The sequence below is a fragment of the Protopterus annectens genome, chromosome 13.part0, assembly GCF_019279795.1.
Source record: "Protopterus annectens isolate FY-2018-M chromosome 13.part0, PAN1.0, whole genome shotgun sequence".
Lineage (NCBI taxonomy): Eukaryota > Metazoa > Chordata > Ceratodontiformes > Protopteridae > Protopterus > Protopterus annectens.
In genome coordinates, this window is record NC_056747.1 from 786,559,406 (window position 1) to 786,582,457 (window position 23,052).

At 39.5% G+C, this 23,052-nt stretch overlaps 1 protein-coding gene across 3 annotated transcripts in view; it reads left to right on the top strand.

Moving 5' to 3' along the window:
• SPECC1 (sperm antigen with calponin homology and coiled-coil domains 1) overlaps positions 1-23,052 on the top strand; it is an 894,647-nt gene that overhangs the window by 803,014 nt on the left and 68,581 nt on the right. For all 3 annotated transcript variants that reach the window (XM_044054506.1, XM_044054507.1, XM_044054508.1), the window contains 2 exons: positions 35-135; positions 21,176-21,257. In XM_044054506.1, the coding sequence (XP_043910441.1) occupies positions 35-135; positions 21,176-21,257 (183 nt within the window). The remainder of the gene's footprint in view (positions 1-34; positions 136-21,175; positions 21,258-23,052) is intronic.

The window sequence follows — 23,052 nt, forward strand, 5'->3', positions numbered from 1 at the left end:
GATCACATTTTGTTTTCTTTTTCACTCTTTATAGCTGTTGCTGGGCAGTCGATTCCTATTCATTCGGTACCTCGGAGTCCCTTAAGTGGAATTCCTGTCAGGACAGCACCGGCAGCAGCTGTTTCTCCAATGCAGGTAAATTCTCGTACTACATAAACATCAGCAAATGTACCAGCACATTGTGCTAAATCCATACCTTCAGCAAGTACATAGCATATCATTAATTTAAAGGCCAATCCTCAGCAGATTATGCACTGATTGTCAAATCTTCAGTAGATACAAACTTACACTGCCAAATCCTCAATAGGTGCATTAATTCCTACCAGTCTGTCAGCAGGTGTACCCATGCACTACAAATCCTCAAAATGTTCATAACATACATTTAAGGGCAAAGCCTTAACAGATGAACCCATACACTGCCAAATCCTCAGTACATATAGTCATACACTGTCATATCCTCACTTGCTGTATCCATGAACTGTCATATCCTTAAAACATATGCTCATGCACTGCCAAACCCTCAATAGGTGTACCTGTGCACTGCCAAACCCTAACTAGGTGTATCCGTATACTGCCAAATCCTCAGTAGTTGTACCCATGCACTACCAGACCCTCAGTAGGTGTACCTGTGCACTGCCAAACCCTAAGTAGGTGTACCCATATACTGCCAAATCCTCAGTAGTTGTACCAGTGCACTACCAGACCCTCAGAACGTGTACCTGTGCACTGCCAAACCCTCAGTAGGTTACCCATGCACTACAAGACCCTCAGTAGGTGTACCTATGCACTGCCAAACCCTCAGTATGTGTACCCATGCGCTGCTAAATTCTCAGTACCTACTTACATTCACTTCTAAACCCTCAATAGGTACATGCATACACCACCAAACCCTGACTAAGTGTGCCCATACACTGCCGAACCCTCAGTAGGTGTACCTACGCACTGCCAAATCATCTGTAGGTATACCAATGCACTGCCATATTTTCAGTAGGTGTATCCATGGACTGCCAGATCCTCAGTAGCTACATACATTTGCTTCCATACCCTCAGTAGTTACATACATAAACTGTCAAACTCTCAACAAGTGTACCCATGCTCTTCCAAACCCTCAGTTGGCAGATGCATTCACTACCACACCTAGAGCTGGTACATACATAAATACATACATACATACATACAATACCTGATCCCTGCTCAATGTACTCATACACTACTAAGACATTAACTGATGCATATATATTTACTGCAAAACCCTTAACAGGTATGCTTGCCCACTTCCAAAGTTGTGTAGGATGGATTGGACAGGTCAGATAAGAAGTGGAGATACAGGTTATAGTAAGGAAAGCATTCACTGTGAGGTCACTGATACAATTCATGAGTAGGTTGATAATGGGACTATAGCAAAGTTGTTTAAAAATCTGTGTTTTGACAGTTCAGATACAAGGGGATGATGTAATACCTGTTGGATTTAAAAAGAAAGTACTTTTGAAATAATTAGGAGCTAGAAAGGGAAATGTGGAATATTTTTGGAGATTTAAAATAACAAATTGCAGATGACAGTGTCTGACTGACAATGATTTTGAATAAGGATGTACTAATAAAAAATTTAGACCTAGAAACAGTTAAAAAAACAGTAAGCGAAACTACAGGTAATAACTGAATTGCAAAGTTGATGCTATTTAAAATTCTAGGAGTCAAATATATAAAATTAAATACACAGTAATTGTATAGTTTGGGAATAACCATCATGCCGTTGTACAGTATACAATTTAGAAACTGCAAATTATAGTTCATTTGTATTCAAAAACATGCACATTCATTGCACAACCCAATCAGTATTTCCACTGTAAATCAATCAAATAACAAAAGAAAGAAATGCAACCGCTGAAATAGTGTTGAGAGGCCAGACTTTCTACTGGGATATTCTCGATAACTCTATCCACAACATATCTTACAAGAGATAGAGCAAAATAAGAAAAAGATCATGGAAGTTCTGCAAAATATGGACAGTTGAGAGGTACACTTATCAGTCAATCAATTGTGAGTAGTTTCTTTCTTAAGTAATGTCATTGTATAATAATCCACTCCTGTGTCATCAAAGGATTTACTCATGCCTGGGCTGCTTTATCATTTCGCCCTCATGATCAAACCATGCCAACCTTGGGTAAATCCAGCCATAGATCACTGTTAAAGTAACAACTTTCCAAAAACAGAAGTACTGGATTGCTGAAGAGTGGACCTTACAAACCTGTAAAGGAGTACTGAAGCAGAAATTGTAAGGAGGCAGTAAGCTGTGAGGAGCAGGCACCATGGACAATATTTAAGGATAGTGATCAAAGGTGTAATGGAAAAGCATATAAAGAACAGATGCACAGAAAAAAGAGAAAATGCCATTGTTGTTTAAAACATGTGGAAGAGGCATCTAAAAACAAAGAGAGAACATATGAGACAGACAAGAAAATGAACAGGTTAAAGTGAACTGAGTAGAGGACAGAAGGACGGAAACAGAAAATAGCTCCTAAGGCTGAGGTAGAAACAAACTAGTAGTGGAGTTAAGGCAATAAAATAACATTTCTTTCAATGTAGATGTCAAAGCAAGGGTCAGAATAAATTAAAATCGTTAAATTTGTTATGGATATGTAGAAGGAGGAAACTGTAAAAATACTAGTTTACATTCATATTACCAAATAATGTTAGGGTTACACAAAAACATTATGATAGAGCTGGTTGCAGAAGTGATGACTGAGCAGCAGAATGTAGAAGTAGCCTAGGTACCAAGGAAGTTTAAGGTTTGGAGACCTGATGGTTTACTTCCAAAAATTATTAAAACGTTAGCCAAAGTACTTGCAGTACCTCCAAATGAAGTATTTAACGGATCACTGAATAGTGTTGGGATACTGAAAAACTGGAATGAGCTATGGTGGTGCCACTTCATATGAGGTAACAGAGCCAGATGCGGTACTTATAGACATGTGATCCTGACTTCAGTTACAGGAAAAATTATGGAGAAACTTCCTAGGGAAAGACCTGTGGGCTTATATACTACCATGGGTTTAAGATATAAATCAATATGGCTTTGTTCAAAGGAATATAAAACAATTCACATATAACTGAGTTTACAGTATAAACTGACAGAGATTTATCAGCTGATGTAATACATACACACACACACACACACACACACACACACACATATATATATATATATATATATATATATACACATACACACACACACACACACACACACACACACATACACAAACACACTTATGCATATACATATACTTATACATATACATACGGTACCAATATTATACAGAGCTAGGTGGTCACAAAAGATCTGTACAACAGCACCATCCAGCTACTCCTAATAAAGAATTTGAGGAGAGAGTTTTTTTTTCCATTTCCTTCTAGGTCCTAACAAAGTATAGATATGTGCATATGATTTATTTTAGATCTCTGTGTTCTGAACTAAACTGTACATTACAAAAAGTATGGATGTTTACTGTGTATGCCATCATTCTGTTCTTGAAACTTGGATATTATTTGTGCTGTCATAACACACAGGATGCTTATTTGTAGGTGAAGATCAGAAAATGTAACAGTATAACTCCACTATTCAAGGTGAGCAATCATCGTAAGCAGGTCCAAGCCCTTGTAAATGGTAAATGTTCATATTGAGTCATGTTTTTCACATTTCCAGCAGGAGTCAGAACATAATTGCTGAAAGTTTATCCCTTACCTGGATGAATGATTTGCAGTTTCCATATCAAAGTTGGAATTGAAAAAAAAAATAAAGCACATGACTCTAGTCTTTTTCAAAGAACTTTGGAATTTGAGCAAAACTCACAAACTCCGCTCCTTCTCCATTGTAGGATATACTGGGGGGACTGCATCCATTGCAAATAACAGCCTTTCAGTAGGCAGACAGCTTCAGTTCTGCCACTGCAGCAGTTTTCGTTGTGATATTATGTTCATAATTGAGTACTAAATGTATTAGGCTTTATGATAGCAGCTATATCCATGATTCTTCTTGCATAGTTGCATTAAGAAATCTATGGTAGTAACTCAGGTCTCATTATTCTCAAGCCTTCCATGACATATCAGTCAAAATTCAGATTTAGACACTTGCAAGAATGTTTTCACATATGGCTAAGTCTGTACCAACTTCAAGCAGGAGTAGCCTTCAAATTAACCGTGAAAGAGATGATTAATTCACATTTTCGTGGAGGTGTGGGAACTGCATTTCCTTTACTACAGCACTAAGGCTTTCTGTTCTCCTTGTGTGATATATTTGCATATCAGCCTTTATGTTGATTATGTATAAACCTTATCTAATGTGTGGCCACATCAGAATTTGAATGGAGATCATGATCATACCGTTTCTTTGGTACATAAATGAATGAAAGGGGATATGATCCTTGTCTCTCTGTCAGAATGCTTTACAAGTCCAAGCAAACACATATGAAACTGGGAAGACTATAAGGTGCAGTTCATCTTATATTTTATGTGAAATAAATGCCTTGGCAAAGTTGCTCAACAAATAACTAAATCAGTGCCTTGAATATAAGCTCATCTCCAACATCCTCCACTCCACTCTATTATCCAGCGTTATCAGGTTTTATTTCTATTTAATCTTCCAATGTCAGATGCCAGAGTTTTTGCATCATTATATAAGAGGTACACTGCAATTGGATAGCTGCCATCCCCAGAGCCAGATCATGGTCAAATGGAGGCATAGGCAGGGTAATGAGCCAACCCCCCAACCCCCCACCAGCCATTCCACTATCCCATTACTTGGCTTCCCTCAATTACCACAAACACTGTTAAATACTGTTAGTTCACATACTATTTTCGTCTTTAGTTGTGCATTGATTACAGGATGCAAATTTAATTTAAAACTCCTATTTCAAATTTTATAGCACAAACACTAATGACCATTTTCTAAACAAAACTAAATAAAACAATTACATGTAGAAAACAAGCTAACATGAGCAACAGTAAACTTATCTTCCCTTGAAGCTCACATTCTTTGAAAATGCATTGAAACTCACATTCATTAAAAATCCATATGGTCAGTGGATTAAGTGTTCCTTGGTCTCTGGGCTGTTTTCAAGCCATGGCCACCCCTGCATAGATTTTTAAGACCATACATGAATGCACATATTCTTTGATTCATGTTCCTGATTGTTTTAAATTATATTTCTTGCTTAATACAGCAACATTTGTTAGAGTGCATTATAAATTTGTACATTTGAACATTTTCTCCAGCATACAGTGAAACAAAATTTATGAACCAATAATGGCATAAGTATACATTTCAGAATGCAGACAAGGATGTTTAATGAAGACACTTAAACTCCACTCAAATCCAATCCAATATTTAATCATAAGAGCTTTCGTTCATCCAGATAATGGAATGGGCTTTTTAAGATTTTGAATTGTGTGATGTCATAATTATGGCAAGGACTATTTAAATGTGTGTTTGTGAACTTGAATTTGTTTGAAGAAGTTCATGTTATCTGGATGAACAAAAGCACTTATGATTAAATATTGGATTGGATCTGAGTGGAGTTTCAGTTTCTTCATTAGACATCCTTGTCTGCATTTTTAAAAGTTTTTGGATTTGTCCGTTCAAAATACATTTCAGAATATTTCAACTGTAAAAGACCACTCAAGCTGCTGTCATTTTAATACAACAATCAATAAACTCAACAATTAACTTGACTGAGTACACATCACATCTGATTGTGATAAAAATGGCCACAGCAAAGTATTCCAACTTGCTTCACACAAATGGTCACTAGTCCTTCAGAATAATGACTTTTTAACTTTATCAGCTCAGCAGGGTCAGTTATTTTTGTCTATGGACATCCCTCAAACCCAGCAATAATAGCTATATTAAATGGATCCTTTGCTGATGCCTGTGTTGAATTACTACTACTACTACTACTACTACTACTAATAATAATAATAATAACCAAAATCACATATTTCAGATTTGCTTCACACAGACTATACTCCTACTTAAGTCACAAACAGAAATACCCCCACATAAATACATATGCACTACTCCTGCAAAGTCAAATTAAAGAGTTCAAAAATTACTAGATAAGAACATAAGGTAAACCAAGTGTGTAACAAAGGGGGTGTACCAGTACAACGAAAAACGATCAGTCAGCAGTCCTCCACGATGACTTTATTGTATAAATCCAAAGTAGTTTAAGTGCTTTCGTCAGGAATGCATCAATGACTTCATCAGAAGAAAGCGTTTAAACTACTTTGGATTTATACAATAAAGTCATTGTGGAGGACTGCTGACTGGTTGTTTTTGGTTGTACTGGTACACCCCCTTTGCTACATACTTGGTTTACCTGTTTGTACTTTGGTTACTGGTTTTCCATAAGAACATAAGGTGCTTTCATCCACAGAGAGCCCACCCGCCAGCAGTTATAGCCACTTTGTTGACAGTCTACATCCTTTATTGTGAAGAAAAAATACATGTATTTTATTGCTAGCTTTGGATGAACTACATTTAAACTGTTTAAAGACCACTAGCATAATACCATAAGATCCAGCAAGGAGTAGCACAGTTTAAATTGAAGAATATTTATGAGAGAATATGAAATATTAACCACCTGATAATATATGCTAAGTCAATATGCACAATCTCTGCAGAGGTAAACGTCATCTGAATAACTGCATTAAAGAGAAGTATTACTAATGCAGAAGTTGCTGCTTATAAAGAACTTTGCATTCCAGTGCTTCACCTACAAATGCAATGCATGCTGCCCTTGAAGAGTAAATTACCTTTGTTGCATCAAAAATTATGTGATGGTAATATTGCCATAACATTTCCTGAACTAGTCCAAATTTTCAAATGCACCAAAGCACTATCTGGTTAAGGGACTTGCCAATGCAACACAGTAGGTAAATGAAGGTGTAATGATTTAAACCCTGCACTCTTGTCACAGGAAGCAGTTCATTAACAAGGTGGAGCTTTAGTCCTATGTGATAGTTTACAGAGTAACTGTTTCTAATTAAATGTAGAAATCCTTTTTATCCAATCTTGGAGAGAAGATTTGATCATAGTAATACACAACAATGATTCCATAATAGATGCTGAAGATCTGACTGTTTTGATTATTTATCCTAATATGGAAGACTATATGACCTGACAAACATCAACCAAATGCAATTGCTGGAGGCTATAAAGAAAATACTGCAAAATTATATTATTAAAATGCATCATGGTTGGCTGTATTATACAATTTATGCCTATTAGAGAACTAATTCATTATTTGTGCAATAAATAAAGCAAAACAATTACAGACAATATAAATGCTACTGCAGCAGCTTTTGTTCATCAACCTATAAGTCATATAAAAAACAAAAATTGCTGCATACAGAATATTTTTTGGAAGTGGGGGGGGGTCTTACATGCTTGCAGGCCACCTACATCTACTTTTTGATGTTCCTTTGTCTTCTCTGTTATCAAAATAACCCTTCGGACCACTCAGTACAGGACTGGCCTACTTGAATGGCTAATAATGCTGTTTTGTTGCATCATAGACCTCTAGAGTCAAAAGAGCCAGAACATGGACAAATGGTGCCCTTTGCAGAGTAATAAATCAGACCCCACCAGCCCTACCAATATCCCATTACTTGTCTGTCTCTCCTCACTTACCATAAACACTGTTTAAACCTGGCAATGTACATGCTATTTTCTTCTTTACTTTTATAATTATCACAGAGATTTAGATTTAATTTTAAAACTATTATTTCAAACTTCACAAAAAAGAACTGACAGCCAATTTCTAAACAGAACAAAACAAACAAACAAAAAAAAAAACACTCACATTGAATACAGACTTAGCATAAGTAGCAGTAAGCTTGTCTTCCCTTGAAATTGCATCTGGCAACCTATTAAACTACAAGAGACTTACTGGAATTCATACTCAAGTAGCATATAGTGAAGAACAATTTAATGTCTATGTGAAGGGTCCATGAATTCAAAAGACAAATGTATAATGTAATTGTTAACTTTATGGGACAGCCTACTGGACATGTCTCCTTTTTCAGGGGCAGCCCAGGAGTACTATTTGGTTAAGTAACTTGGCAGAGTCACAGAAGACAAAAGAAAGGGGATGGAATCAAATAATGTACTACAGGAAGCAGCTTTAACAGTTTATCTTAGTTAGCCTCACTAAGTGCTAGACAAGCCGTTGTAGGCCAAATACAATGCATTTCCAATCTGTGTGCCTGCAAAAATCAAGCCAAATTAAAAATGTGTTATTTAAAATAACATTAAACTCACAGGCTTCATGGTATATAATTTATTCTCAACTAAATAATAAAAGCACTGTCAACATAAAAGAAGCCAAGGATCACATTCAAAGGTCATGGTTGATATAATGATAGTACTGTTTACTACAATTAGTTTCCTACTCTGGTTCATAGGTACTATTTACTAGGCTTGCAGTTTAGGGGACCACTGTGTAGCCTAGCCCAAATTTCCAGTTGTCCCAAAGCACTGTCTGGTTAAGTGACTTGCTCAAGGTAAGGGCATAAATATGAGGCAAAATCAGAGATGCCCTGCAAAAGTGGAGACAAATAAAAGCAGACTACTCTAAATCACTAGGTATGACAGCTGGTGTACAGGATTAAGGCTCTTGTTTCCTGTAACTAAGGTACATGGTTTGAGACTGAGGCCCTGTGTAACTAGGGTATTATACACATACACACACTGTCATAGACAAACAAGAATGCCTGTAACTTGCATGGAAACAACTGTATTACAGCTCTCTTTGTGCTTTGCTTCTGCAGAAAAAAAACATTCCTGGTTTGTCTCTCTCTCTCTGTCACACACACACACACACACACACACACACACACACACACACACACACACACACACACACACACACACACACACACACCTCTGCAGCTCTCCTGTTAAAAAAAGCATTTCTGGTTTTACAGGAGAAAAAAGGATGCCTGTAACTCATAACTGAAAACAGAATTGCATTCCATCTCTCCCTGTAAATTGCTTCTGCAATGTTTATTAAAAAGAAGTCCCTGGTTTGTCACAAAAATAGAATACTTGCCTTTGCAGCTTTCAAAACCGTTATGTTCTCTTATGGTTTGTCAAACAAAAATAAATAAATAAATAATCTCCTGTAACCCATACCTGGGCATTCTTAAAAAGTGTTGCCAGAGGCAGCAATCTAATCTTGCTAACTCCTGATTACCCAGACATATTAAATCTCTCACCAGCTTTTAGGGGATGGAGCCCTGAATGTGACCCAGGTAATGGGGTTCTACTAATGAACATGATACATGAAAGGTCAACTGTCTGGATAGGAAAAAGCAGCATTTTTGACAGATCAAATATTTTGGTGAGAGGATGGATTTGCACACAGGTATCAGCAGTAATTCATAGATATCAATGCCGTTAGTCCAGAGGCAAGTGTGTATGTAATGCACACCAAAATTGGGTTGGACTGGGACAGTGGGTAAGGCAACTCAAAACAAGCCCTCTGCAGCTGTTAAGAAGGTGATGTATCAGGATGCCCTGATCTCCCCCCTTTGTACATGTCATCAGCTGCTTACAGTAAGGATTTCTCTGTTTGATACCCTAACTAGATGGGCAGACAGGTGTCAGAGAAGGTGGCTAGGAGTCTTAAGGAAAGACTTCAGGATTCAGCTGATGGTAGGGTAAATAATACCTTCCTGTGTTGCAGTCTGTAACACATCCCATTCCAGTACATTCAAATACAAATTCAAATACAACATTTTCAAGATGGAGGATAATAACTGCAGTTGATGTTTGGGCTTTATTCCGCCTAGATTTCAGCCCTTTCTTTCCTTCTCTTCTAGAATTATTTTCCCCTCTTTCTCTTTCAGTTCAAACAGTACATTCCATTCAAATGAACTTGCTGACAGTAAATCAGGGCAGGCAGAGTTCTGTATCCTAACTTGAGATCCTTTTATCTGCAAGTTTCATTGTTAGGTCATCGGTAGTAGCTCAAATTCCAGAAATATCTGATGACTTCACAGAATATTTGGAAGCAGCTAAGAAAATTTTAATGAGTAAAACATGTACATATAAGTGGAAAAGGATCTCCTTTGGTCATCAGATTCTAATATATCCCTTTTTAGCCATTGTTCAAGTACACTTTAACTGCAACTTCTTAAGAATACAGTCCTGCATGTTAGAAGATGTCCAACTACTGAAAAATCTGGATAAGGACTAAATGTTACAGCAGGGCCATAGCTTGCTCATCTGTCACCTTATGCAGATCCACAAACTTCTGCCACCTCAACTAAAACTTGAGAACTTGAGGACAAAAACAGCCCAGTCTCAAAATAGAAGACACCCCCCCTCAAAAAAAAAAAAGAAAGAAAAAAAAGCAACTGTAGCAAGATGCTTGTCAAAACAGTAATGGATAGTTCACTACAATTACTAACATACACACTCACCTGACACTTAGCACTTCAGCCAAGCCCTAGTTATGGCTCTGGTTGGAATGCGCTATCACATAGCTATACTTCTTAGTTCACATTCCTAATAGTGACAGTGGCAGTCATGTAGTAACAGTGATAGTCCTATATCATTATCTTATCTAATACTAGTCTAATAATAATAATAATAATAGTTAATAGAATAAAAGTCTAATAATAATAATACTTATCTAATACCTCAGAACACAACACCTGCAACACATAGACCTCACAGTCAGAGTGTCAAACAGTCACAGCCCTTAAGGCCAAACACAATGCCAGACACACTAGTCATTGGTGACTCCATAGTCAGACACACTGACGTCCCGCTCACCAGACTGAGTAAGGAGAAGGTCACAGTAAGCTGCCTGTCGGGTGCTAGAATGCACTCAGGTCTCTCAACAGCAGGTACAAATACGACTCAGTCATTGTCCACGCTGGTGTAAACGACCTGAGACGTACCTCCTTGGACTACATGAAAAGAGACATTGAGGAGCTCTCTGATTATGTAGCCCAGGCAGGTATGACCCTGACCTTGAGCAGTATCCTACCTTCACCAAGAATGATGCCACAATACAGAGATAAGATGATCAGCTTTAACAATTGGCTTAAACTTTGGTGTCATTCAAAGGGGATCCAATGTCTGTCTGCCTGGGATGACATGCTGGACAAGCCATGCACCTGTCACCCTGGGATTCCGGATATTGGCAAAGGCTCTTGCCACCCCATAGTGCCTTTTTAGGCAAAGCTCAAATTCTAAACCTACCACCCTAGAACACAAAAAGGAAAAAACTAAGGGTAATGCTGCTCAATGCCAGAAGTCTAAATCTCAAAATGCGGCCCTTCTCAGTATGGAGAACATCGATGTCTGTGCAGTGACAGAAACCTGGTTCAAGGCTCCTGAGAGCACCCCAGCACTATCAGGTTTTACCTCTTATCATGCCCCAAAATCCGGACAATACCAAGAAAGGAGGTATCCATATTCATCAAAGACACCCACACCTCAAGACTGGTGAGACCATCCAGGTGCAATTAACCATAGGCAAGACTGCTCTGCAAATTGTAGCATGTTACAGGCCACCCTCACAAACTCAGGAACCTCACATGGCCTTCCTGAAAACACTAGAGGGATAAATGTATCACCAAACACCATCATATTAGGTGACTTCAATTACCCTAATATAGACTGGGAACACTACTCAAGCCCAAACACCCTAGCCCAAAAGTTCCTGGAATTCATAAACTCAAATGCCATGGAACAACTAGTCACCATCCCCACAAGAGGAGAAAACATACTTGATCTCATCATCACGAACATGGGAGCACAATGTTCAACACCGGAAGTATACCCCTCACTGGTGAGATCAGATCACAAACTAATCTCGCTGGAGGTCCTCATCCCACCCCACCTGAAATAAAAAGACCACAGTAAAGAACTTCAGCTGACTTCACACTTCTAAAGACTAGTGTGGTCTCCTTTAAGGCCCCAAACAGTACTCAAGCCACTGAATCACTTACAAATGCCTTCTACCAGCACCTGCAGGACTGCATGGATAAGGCAATCCCAAGCAAAACAAAGACTCTTTGTACCAAAGCAGTCTGGTGGACCCCAGCCATAAACAAACTCTACAACAAAGGAGGAAGCTACTACAAGATAGAGCAAAATCCTTAAAAGGTAAGACACCCTTGATCACTATAAGTAAAAACTAAGAGCTCTCATAAAATCATCCAAAGCAAATTTTGAGAGAAAAATAGCTAAAGACTCAAAAGACAATCATAAGGCCTTCTTTAGCTATGTTAGAAACCTGGGAGGAACCTCCCAGATATGCTCAGAACTAGTTCAAAATGATGTGAAGATTACTGATCCTACAGACATTGCCAACATACTGGCTGACAGGTTCAGTGCAAACTTCTGAGAACTGCTCTCTCCAAAGCAAAAACACAGCATCCATGGGACCTGATGGTGTCCCCGGCTGTGTGCTCACTCAATGAGGAATTAAACCCACAGCTAGGACAGCTGTTTAATCATAGTCTTACCTCTGGATCACGCACCCAGGGAGGGCACTGCAACTGTGGTCCCACTTCACAAAGGCGGTGCCTCCACCCCATTAGCTTGACAAGCCTTATCTGCAAAGCCATGGAGAGGATCATAATGGACCTCATAAATAAAGACATAGGGAATTTGCAGACTTTGGATCCATCCCAGTTTGGCTTTGTCAAAGGCAGATCATGCCTTCTAAACTTGGTTGACTTTTTCAAACAGTCACCAAAGCCATTGATGAGGGAAAGGCAGTCCATACAGCCTACCTCGATCTGGCGGTATCATTGAAAAACTCATCAGCTTAAATGTTAACCCGTACATCACAAGATGGGTTGCAAACTGGCTGAGTGACAGAACCCACAGGGTCAGAGTTGCTGGCGCCATGTCAGACTCAAAGCCTGTCACAAGTGGTGTACCACAGGGCTCAGTCCTGGGCCCACTCTTGTTTGGCATCTACGTACAAGCAAACACAGGAGGGTTATGGCTGACAAAGTTTGCAGATGACTGCAAACTAAACACATCTGACACAGATATCCTTCAGAAGGGTCTCACAGAAACGGATAACTGGTGCCAGAGCCATGGCCTAAAGTTAAATGCCAAAAATGCATAGTCATAAAAACAAGGTTACCCCTAGCTACCAAATAGGTGGCAATCCACTGAGCATAGAAGAAGTTATCAGGGACCTGGGGACCCAGGTTGATAGTAGTCTGTCATTCGACACCCATGTAGCTAAAGTAGTTAGGAAGACCTTCTACATTGCCCACCTTATCATGAAGGGATTCTCATCTAGATCAAGGGAGGTCATAGTCTCCCTATACTCATCACTCATCAGACCAATGATTGAGTACAATGCCCCATTCGAATGTATCTGACCCGACACTTGCAGCAGCTGGAGAGGCCACAAAAGTTCCTCACCAAAAGGATAAAGGGTCTCAAACATCTGTCCTATGCTGCCCGACTGAAAGAACTCCAGCTCTATTCGTAAACTCACCGCTTGCTCAGAGGTGACCTTCTGCCTACAAATAGGCCATGTCAAACCCAGATTTGATGAATATGCTTCACCTCAAAAATCTAGATCCGGATAGATTCATCACCCAAAGACTTTGTTCAAGAGAAATCTTGACCAATGGATGGGAGATTGCAGATATACCCCAGGGATTACCTCAGTGTCACTGCTCAACAGAGGCACAGCAAAATAATGGGTATAGTTGGCAGATAGCCTAGTATGAACCTATGAACCTATGAACCTATGAACCTAAGAATACTATATTAGTTTCCAGTACTAACAACAGCATCCCTGTAACAGTTCCATTGTACTGAAAGTGATATGCCTGCATCATTTCCCATAACAGATGACAGTACCCCTTTGTCATTTTAATAGCAGTAAGAGTAACAGCAGGATTTCAACTCTATTATTCACAGTGTAACCCTGGTACTAGGTCCCATGACAAATAGGGATTCACTTGTTGCAGTTCCCTAGGGTAGCAATACATTTTGTATCAGTTCCTAGTATTCCTAGTGACTCCATTTAATTTCCAGTAGTGACACAGACAGCCATATATCACTTCCAATGGACTTACATAAACAGCAGTATAACATATTTTCACTATGCACAGTGCTACCCCCAGTCTCTGTTCTCCAGTACAAATAGTGCCAGACCAGTATCATATCCCAGTACTGACACCCCTGTATCAGCTCTCCGGTGCACAAAGTGCAGGTGCAGTATAGTTTCCCATTACTAACACCCCTATATCAGTTTTCCAGTACAAGCAATGCCAGAACAGTATCAGTTCACATTACTGACACCCCTATTTAGGTTCCCCAGTACAAACAGTGCCTTCCCAGTATCAAGTCTCAGTACTGACATCCCTGTATCAGTTCTCCAGCACAGAAACAAAGAGACTAGTATCATCTTCCAATACTGACACGCCTGCATTAGTTCTGTAGTACAAACAGTGTCAGACCAGTATCAATTCCCAGTGCTGACACCTGTATATCATTTTCCCAGTTGAAACAGTGCCAGTTCAGTATAAAAGCCATGTACAAAAACTACCACCTCATAAATATTACCTGTACTTATAGTACTACTCCTGTATCATTTCCCAGTATGGATAGGGATGGTCCTGTATCAGTTATCTACTATAGCAGGCAGTGATACCCTGGTGTTACTTAACCTATTGCATACAGTGAAAGCCTGTATCAATTCTTCAGCTTTGCCTGGGAAACCATGGGTCAGTTCCCACATAATGACAGTTAATATTCTGTTTATGCTCCCTAGTAGTCAATGAAACAGTGTGTAGGATTTCATTGATATACTGCCAATAACACTCCAGTGTCATTTCCCCATGTATTGATTAATGACATTCCTATATTATTTCCACAAATACAGACTGTGGCGCCTCTGTATCAGTCCACTCAAACTGACAATAACTCCCCTGTATTAGTTTTTCAGTGCTAACAGTGACAGCCTGCTTTAGTTTAATTTCTAGGGAAGTTAACATGATTGTACTAGTTACAATAACTCCCCTATATCAGTTTTTCAATGCTAACAGTGACAACCTGCTTTAGTTTAATTTCTAGGGAAGTTAACATGATTGTACTAGTTACAATGACTCCCCTATATTAGTTTTTCAGTGCTAACAGTGACAACCTGCTTTAGTTTAATTTCTAGGGAAGTTAACATGTTTGTACTAGTTACAATAACTCCCCTATATTAGTTTTTCAGTGCTAACAGTGACAACCTGCTTTAGTTTAATTTCTAGGGAAGTTAACATGTTTGTACTAGTTACAATAACTCCCCTATATTAGTTTTTCAGTGCTAACAGTGACAACCTACTTTAGTTTAATTTCTAGGGAAGTTAACATGATTGTACTAGTTAAAAACGCTCACACTGACACACCAGTATAATTTCAAAATAACAGCAGTGACATTCCTCTATCAGTGTCTTATACCAACATATAACATCCTGTTACATTCCCATAATGACAGTGACACCCCTGTTTCAATTCCCTGGATCTGACAGTGACATCCCCATATGTATCCAGTACTGATATGACAACCCATACCTCTCAACTGTCCAGATTTTCACAGAATGCCCCCAACTTTGCCTCATATCTTTGGTCTGTAACTCATAACATTTTTGGCTTTTTGGCAAATCGTTGAGGACTGAAGTCACTAAATAGACGGCCATTTGAGTTTCAGACTTGTTTCATTTTCTCAGTATTGATCTTCTTCATTCTTCTTTGCCTGTGTAGCACCTCCTATTAATTCCCCAAACAGACCATGACACCCCAGTCAGTCCTTCAGTACTGACAGTTTCACTGATTTGAGTTCCCCGGTACCAACAGTAACACCACTGAATCAGTTATCATGATCACTTCTCATTATGATCAAAATTGTACCAGAATTAGTTTGTTTATTTCACTTTGGTTACCATACAGGTTGGCTGATCCAGACACCATTTTAACCACAGCTTGGGCCAAGAAAGCAATGGGAATGTGGCAACTGTCTAACGGCAATTTTCAGCAAACTGTACATTTGTTCTTTTCCTCAGTGTGATGTGCCCATGGAGTTAGCGTACACACACACACACACACACACACATATATATATATATATATATATATATATATATATATATATATATATATAGGGTCTATATCATAACATCAAAGTTCTCTAACATCGAATGTTATTATATTGAACCCTAAACACTGAAGTGTGAAAACATCGAACAGTCAGAATAGCAAATTTTTTCCCAGGAAAAAATTTGCTATTCCGAGAAACATACACACAGCACAAACACACACAAAAAACAGCCATCCACACACATACACTTAAAATCCTACACCTAAACTAAACTTTACATACAGTACTAGCTATCCATTTACCTTAACCCAACCCTAACCGTAAGATCCATCACTATCGCACACTCACCTCACCCGTGCCCTAACCCTAACTCACCTAACCCGCCCCCTCACCCTAACCTATGCACAATCGCACACTTACCTGACCCTCGCCCTAACCCTAACTCACCTAACCTGCCCCCTAAACCTAACCTACACACAATCGCATACTTACTTGAACCCACACCCTAACACTAACGTCCACACAACCGCATACTTACCTGACCTGCTCCCTAACCCTAACTCACCTAACCTGCCCCCTAACCCTAACCTACACACAATTGCACACTTACCTGAACCCGACTCATAATGCTCCAACATATCGAATGCCGAAAACAGCGAAGCCACAGCAATGGCCCACCAAATTCTTTCCCTGGGAAAGAATTCGATGTCCTGGACCTTCGCTGTTTTCAGCGTTCGACATTACGGGTTCGATATTATAACATTCAGTGTTAGAGAACTTCAATGTTATAATATAGACCCATATATATATATATATATATATATATATAGAGAGAGAGAGAGAGAGAGAGAGAGATTTAAGTCAAAGTGTTCACCCCAAATGAAGAAAATACTTTATTTTCAGGTTTTGTCACCTGCAGAAAATACTTTTTCAGTTTGCTGAAAGTGCTTTTCAGTTTAGCCATTTCATAGTATCAGCACTCACAGGAATAACATTTGAGTCAACATGAAGCTGAAAGCAATAACAGTATTTTAACATAAAGCAATGCTGACATTAGTTGGAGCACACTATAAACACTATAGACAGCACATAATAGAAAACCAGCAAATTAACATGAAGCATGCATATTAAGCAAACATAGTACAAAATAGCCTTAAAACACGTATTAAAATCTTAAGTAAGGAATGAAGCATATACATAGTTCCAACAAATTACAGTGCTGAAATGTACAACATGTATAATGCTACCAGTAACTGGACTAATAAGAATTGGTTAGTTCATCCATAGTCAAAACAAATACATTATATTCTTTCTCAAGTGTTGCAGGAGTCTAATTCTGAACACTGGATACTGTAATTTTTCCGAAGTTATTCAATATCAGGTTCCAAGCTGCTGGTGCTAACTTAGAAAATGCTTTCTTATTTAACAACTTATTAAAAGATAGTGTAAATATAGAAGAGGTTTCAATAATGAAACGATGGAAAAGCCGAGCATAACTGGGGTGCCAGTACAAGGGGAAAACAGTGACTACAGTATAATGACTGTAGGATAAGATGGGCAGGAGAAGAGTGGTTCAAATAGTAACAGGGAGCCACTTATTGCACTATAGTTGTTTCACAGTGATACTGTCAGTGGCTCAGGCAGTAACAGGAAGCCACTTATTGCACTATAGTTGTTACACAGTGATGCTGTCTGTGGCTCAGATAGTAACAGGAAGCCACATATTGCACTATAGTTGTTACACAGTGATGCTATCTGTGGCTCAGGTAGTAACAAGAAACCACTTTATTGCACTATAGTTGTTGCAGGTGATGCTGTCTGTGGCTCAGGCAGTAACAGGAAGCCACTTATTGCACTATAGTTGTTACACAGTGATGCTGTCTGTGGCTCAGGTAGTAACAGGAAGCCACATATTGCACTATAATTGTTACACAGTGATGCTATCTGTGGCTCAGGTAGTAACAAGAAACCACTTTATTGCACTATTGTTGTTACACAGTGATGCTGTCTGTGGCTTAGGTAGTAACAGGGATCCATTTATTGCACTATAGTTGTTGCACAGTGATGCTGTCTGCATCTCATGTAGTAACAGGAAGCCACATATTGTACTATAGTTGTTACACAGTGATGCTATCTGTGGCTCAGGTAGTAACAGGAAACAACTTTATTGCACTATAGTTGTTACACAGTGATGCTATCTGTGGTTTAGGTAGTAACAGGGATCCATTTATTGCACTATAGTTGTTGCACAGTGATGCTGTCTGTGGCTCGGGTAGTAGCAGGGACCCACTTATTGCGCTACATTTGTTACACAGTGATGCTGTCTGTGGTTCAGGTAGTAACAGGAAGCCACTTATTGCACTATAGTTGTTACAAGTGGTGCTGTCTGTGGCTTAGTAACAGGAAACCACTTTATTGCACTATAGTTGTTAAGGGTATATTAGTGTCTAGTCTTTCACTGACATGGTATGAGTAGGGCTTGAGGAAAGTCTTTTGTGAGTGTGCAAAAAAAGCATCACAATACACTTACGACTGTTAATCAGGCTCTTTGGTGAGTGTGCAAAAATAGCATCACAATACACTTATGACTTTTATTCAGGCACTGCCTTTCAGCCAGTTTCAGATGTAGATAAGCTCATGCTGAAGTTTGGCTTGACACTCTGTAGGAGGGTGGTCAAAGTTAAGGCTAATGTAAGTAATGTAGAGTGGGCAGTTGTTGGTGGGGTCAGATGGTATTCTATTTCTGAATACTGAAAACAAAAGGGGTTCAGTTCCCAGTGCTAACAGATAAAGTGGTTATAAAAACATTTTATATAGCCCACCTAATCATGAAGGGATTCACATCTAGATCAGGGGAGGTCATCGTGCCTCTTTACTCATCCCTCATCAGGCCCATAATTGAGTACAATGCCCCTTTTGGGATGTACCTTACCAGACACCTGCAGCAACTGGAAAGACCACAAAAGTACCTCACCAACAGGATCAAAGGGCTCAAACAGATGCCATATGCTGCCCGGTTAAAGAAACTCCAGCTCTACTCAGTGGCATACCGCCTGTTCAGAGGCGATCTGTGCCTGACGTATAAAGCCATGTCCAACCCGGAATTAATGGACATGCTGCACCTCAGAAAATCCAAATCCCATTGAGCTACGCGTTCGAGAGACTTGAACCTCAGCACTGAAATAAATAGGACATGCTGGAGGGACAGATTCATAACCCAGAGGCTCCCTTCACTCTGGAATAAAATCCCAGTCCAGGTTAGGCAGAGTCCCTCATTGACTCTCTTCAAGAGGAATCTTGATGAGTGGATGGGAGATCGTAGGTTTACCCTGGGTATCACTTCTGTGTCACTGTTAGACAGAGGCACAGTATACTAACCTCGAAAAAGGGCATAGCAAAATAAATTTAAAATGGGTGGCGAAAGCCAAACACATTCTGGCTAGGCTTATAAATGCCCTAGGGCAGATAGCCCAGTATGAACCTATGAACCTATATGTACATTTAGGCTCCCTGCGTTATTTCCCATTACTAATATTAAAACATTTATATCAAATCCCAATACTGACAAAGGTATCTCTTGTTCATTTTTCATAACTGGCAGAGAGCAGGAGGATCATTTCCCAATGTTAATGGTGATACCACTTATATTCAAGTATTAAGCATAACATACATGTATCAGCTGTATTACTTAAACTGACAATTCATATAATTTCCTAGTACCACTGATGATATCCCAGGATCAGTTTCTGCAACTAAAATTACTAACAAAATCATTCTCCATTTCTGGCAGTAATAACCTTGGAGTGGTTCCCAATATGAACAATGACATCTTTGTATACTTTCTCAGTGCTTTCAGCATCAACCCAAAATTAATCTTCATTACAGAACTCAGTACCCCCCCCCCATCATTCTCTCTACTGAAATTGACAACAGTGACTGATTTCCTAGTACTGACACTAATAGATTCATAGATTAGTACTAGGCTAAATGCCCTTACAGGCCATTTTAAGCCTAGTCAGTTATCCCATGTAAGAATCAAACCCTGCACCTTGCGTCTGTAAGGTAAACACTTACCCATTATGCCAACCTCCCACCTCTGTTATATTCTGGTACTGGCAGTAACAGTTCTGCACCATTTCCCAGCACCGACAGTGATAGTCACACATCATCACCGTTATCGACTCAAAGATCTACTTTTCTCACTACTGACTGTACACATACATGAGACCTCAATAACGACCCATGCACCCTCTCCCATATCAGAAGGCTGATACTGACATCCCTATATCACTTCCCATTACTGACACTGACACTGTCTATCATATCCCAGTACTGACAGTGGCACCCCTGTATCCAGTTCCTAGACCTGACACTGGCCCACTCTGTCATACCCCAGTACTTATATGACACCCCTGTATGACTTCCCATTACTGACACTGGCACCCTCTGTCATATCCCAGTACTGACAGTGGCACTCCTGTATCAGTTCCTAGACCTGACACTGGCACCCTGTCATACCCCAGTACTGACAGTGGCTCCCTTGAATCAGTTCTCATTAGTAACACAGACATCCTCATCATATCATATCCCTGTACTGAAAGGTTTATCAGTTTCCAGTATTCATCATGGCATCCTCTGTCCTAACCCAGTGCAAACAGTGAGATCTTTGTGCTGGTTCACAGCACTGCCATTGGTACCTCTGTGTCATTTCTTAACATTGACAGTAACACGTCTGTATTACTTCCTCTGTGCTGTGGCTAAAGGTGACATCCTGTATCAGGCACTCTATACTTGTTGCAATGGCACCCTGTTGTCAATTACCAGGCATATCTACGGTTCAGTCTGTAACATGCAAAGTAAAGTTGTGCTAGAGCCCCCCAAACTGACTGAACATCTTGCTTGCTTGCTGCTGTATGAAAGCATGTTTACTTCCTTCTCTGCAGGTAGGTATTCATGTTTTAAATACCTGTTAATGCCAACATAGAGCTACAGCATCTCTCATGAATACAGTGAAAATCAAAATGTGTTTTTTTTTCTAGAGACACTCATCTTCTGGTCATGCAAAGTCCATAAGTAGGGTAACAGAAACAAGGAACAACCTTCTGGATTTAACTTTCACAGGTAAAGATATTGTGTGGCATACACAGATGCATTTTGTATCAACATCCAGGTAACTTATGTGCTCAGAAATTGTGAGAGGTGCTGGCAAAAGCTGATATACTTCTGATTTGTCATGCCTGATTGCCTTGATATAAAATAGATCAATGTTACTGAATTCTGTGAGTAATGGCAGATAGGGGTGTTGGTTGAACTTCCAACTTATGCAGATTTGCTGTTTTATGGATCCTCTGACAGATCTACATTTACAGTTACCTGAAGATGCAGTTTTGTGGTACTTGGTGATACGGTGATAGTATATGTAGCGCCTGGCGACACCTTTCAGTATCACCTAAATTTTCATTGTGGCTCAAGTGTTGATGTTACCAGGATCTGTTAACTGGCATTTATTGAATAGGGTTTTGATTCTCTGAATGAGACATTCATGATTATTTGGATATCATGAGCAACATTTAAGTTATTATGAAAGACTAAAATATCTGAACTTGTACAGTGTCTTATATAGACATTTAAGAGGGGACCTTATTCAGGTATGTAGGCCATTTAGAGATCACTACCTCTGAGAATGTTTGGGATTATCAAAATGCTAGGAGATGATCATCAGACAGCATATGCAGAAGATTCTATAGGAATGAGAAGTGTACTAACTGGTTCTCCAAGAGACCAGCCGATTCATAGAATAAACTATCAAATTACATTAAAGCAAGTACTAGTTTAGATATTTTTAAGAACAGCCTGGACACTTATTATGGGAACAACTGTTTTGGTATATTGACAGGCTAGAAGGCCATTAATGCCCGTGCCTGAAATATTTGTGTGTGTGTGTGTGTGTGTGTGTGTGTGTGTTTGTGTGCGCGTGTGTCTTTGTGTGTGTGTGTGTGTGTGTGTGTGTGTGTGTGTGTGTGTGTGTGTGTTTGTGTGTGTTTGTGTGTGCGTGTGCCTTTGTGTGTGTGTGTGTGTGTTTGTGTGCGCGTGTGTCTTTGTGTGTGTGTGTGTGTGTGTGTGTGTGTTTGTGTGTGTGTGTGTGTGTGTGTGTGTGTGTGTGTGTGTGTGTGTGCGTGTGTCTTTGTGTGTGTGTGTGTGTGTGTGTGTGTTTGTGTGTGTTTGTGTGTGTGTGCCTTTGTGTGTGTGTGTGTGTGTGTGTGTGTGTGTGTGTGTGTGTTTGTGTGTGTGTCTTTGTGTGTGTGTGTGTGTGTGTGTGTGTGTGTTTGTGTGTGTGTGTGTGTGTGTGTGTGTGTGTGTGTGTGTGTGTGTGTGTGTGTGTGTGTGTGTGTGTGTGTGTGTGTGTGTGTGTGTGTGTGTGTGTGTGTGTGTGTGTGTGTGTGTGTGTGTGTGTATAGACACAAGGCACAGCTTTGGTTAATGCTGATGCTACTATCTATCCCAGTAAAGTGACGCTCCTTTTTCACTCTCATTTTATATATTTATTACCCACCCATATACAAACACCTACAAAAGCTGAATGGAAGATAACATTAGCATAAACATCCCTTTGAGACTGTGCTGCAATTTCTTTGTTTTACTTTCTGAGCCCTAACCATTAATATCTGGTCACAGACAGCAACTCCCTTTATGATTTTAGGAATATTGAGACTAATTTATCATAATTTAAAAGCATCAAGCAGCATCAGAGAGAGGCCAAGCAGTTTGACTCCCATTCATTCCTGAGAAGTCATGGGAAATAACCAAGATGGTCAAAATGTTATAGTGAATTTAATATGGAGACATCATCTTTTCCTCTTCTCTGTGTTGTGTCCCTTATATGAAAGGAAATGTCTGTACAGAATGCATGTTAGTT